At 42.4% G+C, this 9,118-nt stretch overlaps 1 protein-coding gene across 1 annotated transcript in view; it reads left to right on the top strand.

Annotated features, from left to right (window-relative positions):
- Positions 1–1,127: 1,127 nt before the first annotated feature.
- The window catches only part of LOC111147172 (general transcription factor IIF subunit 2), a 157,343-nt gene continuing 149,352 nt past the window's right edge, over positions 1,128–9,118 (top strand). The window contains exon 1 of the mRNA XM_022503064.1: positions 1,128–1,327. Coding sequence (XP_022358772.1) covers positions 1,262–1,327 — 66 coding nt within the window. The 5' untranslated portion in view covers positions 1,128–1,261. The remainder of the gene's footprint in view (positions 1,328–9,118) is intronic.

The raw sequence follows: 9,118 nt of genomic DNA, 5'->3' as shown, positions 1-9,118 counted from the left end.
TGTTCATTCCGCTAAAGTCCATTGAAATCTGACAATGTGTCAAGTACTGTGCTAGCTGTTGTGGATACAAAATGAATAAAACACTGTTTCCACCTAGGAGGAGCTCTAGAAAGCAAAGGCAGCATGTAAACATGTATACAGTAGCGCAGGGTGATAAGTATCACACTGTGATGTGAAGAAAAACCAACTTCCTCTGGGGAATTTAATAAAAGGTTTCCTAGGAAGTGACATTTCCGTAAGTCTTGAAACCCAAGTAGGAATTTGCCAATCAGAGGACAGGGATGAGAAGGAGAGTAAGGGGGGAATACGGCATCCATCTATGAGTAAAGGGTATCCAGTGTGCAGAGGCTCTGAAATAATTTAGGGCGAAGATCCCGATGTGTTTGGGGGAGGTCTGACAGTTCCGTGTGGTTCCATGTGTAGATTGAGCGGCAGGGATCATATTGAGAGGGCCTTCGAAGAGAAAATTGAATTTAATGCTAGAGGCAAGAAGACAAAGAGGAAACTGTTTAAGCCGGGGGAATTTAACGATCAGGTTTGTCTTACAGCTCTACTGTCCTTGATCTAATTATATAGACTCCGCGTTTGTGTTTTGGAGTCTGAAAGGAGTGCGCTCTGCTTGTTTAATTGGAAGTGCTCAGGATAGCCTGTCACCTGAGACACTTTTTTTTTTTTCCTGGTCTACAAACAGCATGTTTTTAGTATTCCCAGGGCTACACTGTTTGATCCCGGCGCCCATGTGTGCTAAAATTCACTTACTCTTTTTATTATTCCCACCCTGTCCTCAAAAATGTTGCTTCTCTCTTGGCCAGGGTTGGACACATACTGACAGCTTTTGTGTTTTTGAACCCCATTTTTCTGTTTTGACGCTGCCTGTCTTCACTTATGCTGACCTGGTCTTTAAATGTATCGTGGACATTTTGTTTTCATCCTACCCTATGACATTTTGTTTTCATCCTACCCTATGTCTTGATCACTCTGACACAACCAGCTACAATAACCACGCCCACTCAAGGAAGGGCTGAACTAGGAGGTTTGTCCGGCCCGGCGTGCCGTCCCGACGGTGGCAGCGCGCAGGCGCAGTCCCGCCTCCCAGCGGCGTGTTTCTCTTTCCGGGAATCCCTGTATCTTGGCGGGTGGACGCGGTTTCTTCCTATTTCGCCTCTGACAGAGGCACACAGTGTTCTCCGGTCCTTTGCACCGCAGGCCCCCAGCTCCCGAGCAGCTGCTCCGGTCCGCTCGCTTCCACCGCAACAGACCCATGGCGGAACGTGGGGAGCTCGATCTGACCGGCGCCAAACAGAACACCGGAGTGTGGCTGGTCAAGGTGTGTTCGTGCGGCTCCGGCTTGCGCTCCTTTTACTTAAAATAGTTTAAGTGACTTGAAACTGTTCCACTCCGTAAGCCTTTGAAAGTTCTCTATGGCTGTCTCGTTAGAGCTACACATATCTTCAGAGGCAGGAGTCGTGCAGATTAGTTTGCAGGTGAGGCAGTTAGTTGAGGGACGCAGTCTTTGAGACAATTAAGAGTCCGAACCTGCCTGGAACGGATTCCTTTGCCCACCATGTGTGGTTTTTCTGGGGTCCAGTGCTGATGTTCTCCGACTTGAGTGGTGTACTTTACCCCAGATTGAAGAATATTTCCGCGTCTCCTTTTGGTGAAAGTGATTTCAGTCGTGAGTCTATATAAGGAAGTTGAGTATCTGCTACCTGTACAATCTTCTCGGCCAGAAAGTAGAACGGGTCCCTGTGTACCCTTAACGTGTTCTTTTAGGTTGATGGCTCTTATTGGAGTTCTCAGGATAGCTGAGAGAGCTCTGAACTCGGGGAAGGAGAGGCCATTGAACTGGAGTGTTCTTTTTAGAGTGGTTTTTTTTTTTTTTTTTTTTTTTTGGAAAGGCAGCAATCTTGATTAGCCCTGAGTGAGCACAGTATTTTGTGCTCTACTTTTTCATATCAAGGAGTGTTCTCTCTTAGGGGAGTTTCAGGAGACATATTTATGTTCAGAATGTGATTATGTCAGTCTTTGAACTAGGACGTTTGGTTTTTAAAAAAAAAATTTTTTTTTTAACTTATCACATGGCTGAGTTCTCAGTTAAATCTGGGAGGGCGCTTCCTGTCCACCTTTCTAAAAAAGGTCCCTTATGATCAGTTGCTGTCATGTCAAACTTGTATTATATTTTCAAAGCACTTGTTCCAGTCTAAAGTGATTGTTTGTTCATGTGTTTAGTGTTGGTTACCTCCTCCTCTCTAGTGTGGGTGCACTCACATTCTGTGAGAATGGGATCCTTGCCTGTCCCAACCAGAATTGTGTTTGACACATGATAATTGGTCACCAGATATGGAATGAATGAATGAATGATCTCTTATTTATTATTCTTCAACCCCAGCTTTACTCTCTGGCACTCATTTGACTTCTCAAGGCTATATCAGTATGACCTAACAGGCTAGGGTAAATTTCTCCTAAGGCATTTCTCCTGTTGGGTGCCAAATGGAGGAGAATCATTAAGGAGAATTCCTTTGCAGATTGAAAGAGCTTGAAAAAGTGGTGGAACTTGAGATGATGCATTAATTCTTGAAGCACAGTAAATGCTCAGTAAATATTGTTTGCCGTACACAGTTGGGTGGGTGGACAGAGGCATTAACATAGTATATTATGGAGAGTGGAAAAGAAATGGAAGACTGAAAATGCATTTTAACATGGTGTGTCCTGGAAAACAAAGGAGATTATTATGCTTAGAGCAGAGAGTTTGTGTAAAAAAAAAGTTTGGGACCATATACTCATATTATCATATTATGAAATGGGGATGGCTTAACTTTAGTCTGCATCAAGTGAGGGCTTTGAGTAAGGCAAGGATGCAGATAATTCAAGGGGGTAAAAAAGAAAGCTTGAGAGGAAGATAACCAGAGTCAAAATTGGAAAATTATCACAGCATCATAGGATGTGATAATGAAGTCTGGCAGGGAGGGGGTTAGGGAAACTTTTTCAGTGAAAGTTGTCAGGATTTGGTGACTGACTATGTGAGAATGTGAAAGAATATAACCTAAAATGAAGTTAAAAAATAAAATGAAGTTAAAAATTTTAGTGTTCTCTCATGTGTGGGTATTTGAAGACATTTTATCTCTTTGAAAAGAACTCAACCCGATGACTTGTTCTCGTTTTATAAAGGTAGTTGTTAGACTATTTACTGTTTACATTATCACTGTTTCTTCTTACCAGCTTGGCATAGAGTATATCTTCTTTTTCTAATCTTAAGTATTATCAGAAAGAACAACAAAAAAAGCACATGCTCACAGATAGATCTTTCCAGGGTTTGAAAGGACGTTCTTGCCAGTTCTTGTTCTTTGACAAATTTATCTCTGAAAGATGACAAGAATTGGTAGCAAATACTTTCTGCCCTAAAGTCCACTCCTGTTCTTTATTTGACAACTTTTGTTTCTGCTTCATTAGAGACCCAGTAGACTACGGGGTTTGATTTGCATAGCTGTCAGATAACTTGAACTTGTTTCATTTGCAGTGGACTTAGTATCCAGTGTGATTTTCATGCCCATACGGGAGCATATTTGGATTTTCATCTCTGAATTATAGGAACAAATTATAGGACATCAAATTGTAATAGTCAATTTTTGGCTTTCTTTGCATGATATTAAACTATAACATATTAGAAAGTATGTCTTTGTTCTTATCCAGGCAGGATTTTTGAACAGAATTACATACTGATTTCATGTCTTTTCTCTATATGTTCGTCTTTCTCAGTGTAGGAGCACCTGGGTGGCTCAGTCAGATAAGCATATGCCTTTGGCTCAGGTCATGATCCAAATCCTGGGATCGAGCCCATGTCAGGCTCCTTGCTCAGTGGGGAGCCTGCATTGTCCCTCTGCCTGCAGCTCCTCTGGCTTTTGCTGTCTCTGTCAAATAAATAGATAAATAAATCTTTAAATAAAAAAAAATTTAGGGCGCCTGGGTGGCTTAGTGGGTTAAGCCGCTGCCTTCAGCTCAGGTCATGATCTCAGGGTCCTGGGATCGAGTCCCACATCGTGCTCTGCTCAGCAGGGAGCCTGCTTCCCTTCCTCTCTCTCTGCCTGCCTTTCTGCCTACTTGTTATCTCTCTCTGTCAAATAAATAAATAAAATTAAAAAAAAATTTTAAAAAGGAGACCATCCCCAGACCATCCTAAATTTCTCATTATAAATAATACTTTGAGTTCTGTTCTTTGAGGATCATTTGCTGCAAAATATGTAAATTTCTTCTTCTTTTTTTTTTTTTTTAAAGATTTTATTTATTTATTTGACAGAGAGAGATCACAAGTAGACAGAGAGGCAGGCAGAGAGAGAGAGAGAGAGAGGGAAGCAGGCTCCCTGCTGAGCAGAGAGCCCGATGCGGGACTCGATCCCAGGACCCTGAGATCATGACCTGAGCCGAAGGCAGCGGCTTAACCCACTGAGCCACCCAGGCGCCCCTGTAAATTTCTTCTTAAAGAATCTCAAAATTTATGGGCCATCTTGTACATATTGTATTAATTCCATCACTAGAAAGGTATAAAACAGGAGAAATACAGTAAGGTATAATATACATGTAAGATCGCTGAGCATTTGAGCAGGAAACTAGTTGTTTTTCTGGCTGGAACAGGGAAGATTTCATGGAGAAGCTGACATTTAAGAAGATCTTATGGAGTTGATTAGTTAGGAAAAAACTTCCCAGAAGGGCTGAGGAGAACTAGAGGGTTCAGAAAAGAGCAAATATAGAAGATTCTATCTCGGAATATCCAGTGCCTGTACTGTTCTGGCTTAATAAAATGCCATTTCTGAGGTTTTGAATACCTTAAATCTACAAGAGGATGATCCAAATAAGCTTTTTTAAAAAAATTATTTATTTATTTATTTGACAGAGAGATCACAAGTAGGCAGAGAGGCAGGCAGAGGGAGAAGCAGGCTCCCCGCTGAGCAGGGAGCCTGATATGGGACTCTGGGATCATGACCTGAGCCGAAGGCACACGCTTAACTGACTGAGTCACCCAGGTATCCCCAAGTGGAGGTATTAAGAAGGCCTGAATAGGTCTAAGCAGCAGCTTTCTAGCCAGCAGAAAGTTGTTTCTAACCCAGTCAGCTTTCCTCTTCTAGGCATTTTGACTAATGCTTGTTGGAGGAAAGGATCAAGAAAGACAAAAAAGGAACTTAGTTTTTGTATGTACCAAGTATTTTATACAAAGCAAACCTATGAAGTAGATACTAAATATCTGCATTTTCCAGATGATGAAATTGAGGCTTAGGGAGTTTATCTTACCCAAGTAAGGAACAGTGTTTCAAATTTAGGTCTGTTTGGCTACATAGCTCATGCCAAGAGTAGATGTCTTTTTTCCAGCTTAGGTCTCTTTCATGAGTTATCTCCCTGGGGAATAGAGGTGCATGAGGACTTCATTGCCTTCTTTGTTTCTTTGAGAGAGAGAGAAAGCACACTTGAGAGGGAGAGGCTGAAGGAGAGGGAGAAGTAGACTCTCTGATGAGCAGGGAGCCCAATGCGGGACTCAGCTCCAGGACCTGAGATGACATGAGTCGAAGGCAGATGTTTAACGACTGAGCTACCCAGGTGCTCCTGGGGACTTAATTTTTGTGACCTTGGATCTCGTCAATTCCATGTGGTGATCTTTAAGAAAACATGGGAGTAAAAGCTCCGTGTCACAGACTGGGCTTCTCAGGAAGCTGATTCTGAGATGATTAGGTTTAGATGATTAGGTAGTGTTCCCGGGATCATCACCTGTGGAAGGAAGAAGACTTAAACAGGATTGGTAAGTAGGTATGATGCAGTCTCACGGAAGGCTGAGGATGATTCCACAGGGAGTCTTCCAGGTGTCCTGATTTGGGGTGAGGTATACCCTATGTTGACCTGTCATTGTATGTGGTTTGCCCTAGAAAGAGTATGATCTTGGCCAGAAGGAAAAAGAAAAGGGACGCCTGGGTGGCTCAGTGGGTTGAGCCCCTGCCTTTGGCTGAGGTCACGATCTCAGGGTCCTGGAATCCAGCCCGGCATCCGGCTCTCTGCTCAGCAGGGAGCCTGCTTCCCCCCCTCTCTGCCTGCCTCTCTGCCTACTTGTGATCTCTCTCTCTCTCTCTCTCTCAAATAAATAAATAAAATCTTAAAAAAAAAAAAAAAAAGGGAAGGAAGGAGCCAGTTCCCACATCACCTCTATTCAGCTAAGTCATTGCCGAAGAGAGGCTAACGGCAAAGGGCTCTCTGTGGCCACACTCCCAGCAGCTGGGAGAAAAAGGCCTTCAGTCCTAAAGGCGGACATGGATGTCACATCACAGTGTCCATTACAGTGCCCTTAATTTGCCTGTATTCCGGGAGAAACAGGGTTTGGAGACTAGTACTTAGGGAGCTAGATATTTGCTAAAGCAAAGTTGGCACAGAAGTTCAGGGGAGTAACATCTGTACATATCATCTTAGCACCGTAGCTTCAGAGTCGTGGTTGACCTTACTGCTCTGCCTGCCGTGTATGAACGGGTGTGTGGACTGATTCATCCCACAAGCTTTCAGTGACTGCCAGTCATTGTGCTAGACTCTGAGTATGTTACCGTGAGTCGAAACAGACGTGGCCCCGTCTTTGTGAACTGGGATTTATAGTCTACCGCGGGAGACAGGCATCCATTAAATGCTAGCTCTAACGAAAGCATTTACAGACTTCTCTCTCTGGACACTGAAGCCAGGAATAGTCTTCTGTCAGTGTGGATAATGAATTTGACATAGTCTAGAGGGTCAAGGGAAGTTTCTCTGCAGAAGTAATGCTTAAGTGAGTCATTTTCTGTTACTGTCTTTGGAAATCTGAGAAGACATCCCCTGTTGTACCTAATATCTTGTCTCCATCTGATCTTCTTTAGTGAATATGGAGACAGTGGAAACAACACATATCTCACAAGTGACATGTTCACATGAGTGTTTTGGGAAAATTTACTAAGAGTAGAATTCAGGTGTTCTTATAAAAAGTAATTATGTGAGGAGATGATGTTAATTAGCTTGACTGTAGTAACTATGTCACTATGTATATCACATCATCATGTTGTAAACCTTAAGTATATACAACTTTATTAAAAAATAAAACACTTCAATTAAAAATATCAGCCATTCAAAATAGTATTTTGGAGGCTTGCGACCATAAATGCTATTAGTTTTTCTTCCTCATTTCCCTCCCTTTTTTCAGACTTAATGCTAATGGACTGGAACTTCTGGGAAACTCACTTCCGAAAGCTCTTGGTATAGAGAGTTATATGTATATGATTGACATACCATCCTAAATGTATTCAGTTTTTCATTGAAAGAGTATAGTATTTTGGCAACCTTTTGAATTAAATAAGCTGGTAGGCTTCCCTGGGAATTTACAAGTTTATTATAATGATGATAATGTGGTATGAGTTCCAAACTTATTTTTATCAATCAACTTCTAGAGCATAGTCTTTTTTGGTAAGTTTTCAGTTGCTTGTATTAGGTACAACTTATTGTAGTGAATTTGATTCTTAAATTTGTTTCAGTGTATGATATAGACTTCACTTTGAACTTCTGGTTGTTTGATGGCTTAAATTGTCATCTCTAGTAGTTTGATCAGAGACTCTTTTGACTTGGTTAACGTAGTGAAGAAGTGTGATCTTCTCAAGAGTTCAGTGCTCCAGAATATTCTTGTCTCCTTTATCTTAATAGCATCTCCAGGAACTAGCAGTAAGTGGATGAAGGCAGACTGGAAAATGATGCTCTCCACTATTGGCATTTTCTTCCTTCCCCCTTGAGGTAGATCTCTGAAATAAGGTTTTTCTCTGAGAATGCAGTGAGGTTTATTAAAATTAAATTTTGTATCCTGGATGTATCCCAATAATGTCGTCATTGTTACTGCATTAACATTAGCTAATGTTTCCTCAGTCTCCAGTCGTTAAAATAACTGCTCCTGCTACGTGCCAGGTTATTCTAGATGTGCTAGGGATATGGCAGTAAACAAAACAGACAAAATACCCGCCTTTTGCAGCTTACGTTCTAATGGGGAAGGAGAATAGACAGTAAACTAACATATACATAGCCCATGGTAAGTGCTCTGAAGAAACATGAATCAGGTCAAATGTGTAGTAAGTAGCTGGGGATGCTGTTTTATTTTTATTTTATTTTATTTTTTTAAGATTTTATTTATTTATTTGACAGAGCAAGAGATACAAGCAGGCAGAGCAGCAGAGGGACAGGGAGAAGCAGGCTCTCCCTGCTGAGCAGGGAGCCCGATGTAGGGCTTGATCCCAGGACCCTGGGATCATGACCTGAGCCAAACGCAGTCTCTTAACCAGCTGAGCCACCCAGGCGCCCTGGGGATGCTCTTTTAAGTAGGATGGGGGAAGGCCCTCACTGATAAGGTGGTGTGTGATTAGAGACCTAAAGGAGGAGCACCTGGGTGGCTCAGTGGGTTAAAGCCTCTGCCTTCCGCTCAGATCATGATCCCAGCATCCTGGGATCAAGCCCCACATCGGGCTCTCTGCTCTGTGGAGAGCCTGCTTCCTCCTCTCTCTGCCTGCCTCTCTGCCTGCTTGTGATCTCTCTCTCTCTGTCAAATAAATAAATAAAATCTTAAAAAAAAAATACAAAATTCTTTCTAAAAAAAAAAAAAAAAAAAGACACCTAAAGGATATTATGGGGGTATGTGTTCCAGATATCTGGGGCGAAGAGTATTCCAGAAAGACAACAGCAATTCAAAGACCCTCAGATATGAGGTGCTGGGAATGTTCACAGAGTCAAATGAGTGAGAGAAAGTAGTGGGAGATGAGGCCATGGGCTAGCAGGGGGCTGAAACACGTAAGACATCATAGGATTTTTACTCGGAGTGACATGGAGAGGGAGTAGTCCTGGAGCAGCAACATGGCATGGTGATTATGGAGCTGGACTGCCTAGGTTAGAATCCTGGCTTCATCACTAGTAATTGTGAGACCTTAGGCAAATAACTTTTTGGTCTCATTTTTTTAGTCTGCAAAAATGGGAGAATAGTAGGGATGCCTGGGTGACTCGGTTGAACATCTGTCTCTTGGTTTCGGTTCAGTCATGATCTCCTGGTTGTGGGATCCAGCCCTGCATTGGGCTCTGTGCACAGTGCAGAGTC

Source organism: Enhydra lutris, unplaced genomic scaffold, assembly GCF_002288905.1.
Source record: "Enhydra lutris kenyoni isolate GAN:26980312 unplaced genomic scaffold, ASM228890v2 scaffoldscaffold15, whole genome shotgun sequence".
Lineage (NCBI taxonomy): Eukaryota > Metazoa > Chordata > Mammalia > Carnivora > Mustelidae > Enhydra > Enhydra lutris.
This window is presented reverse-complemented; position numbering and strand designations above follow the sequence as displayed.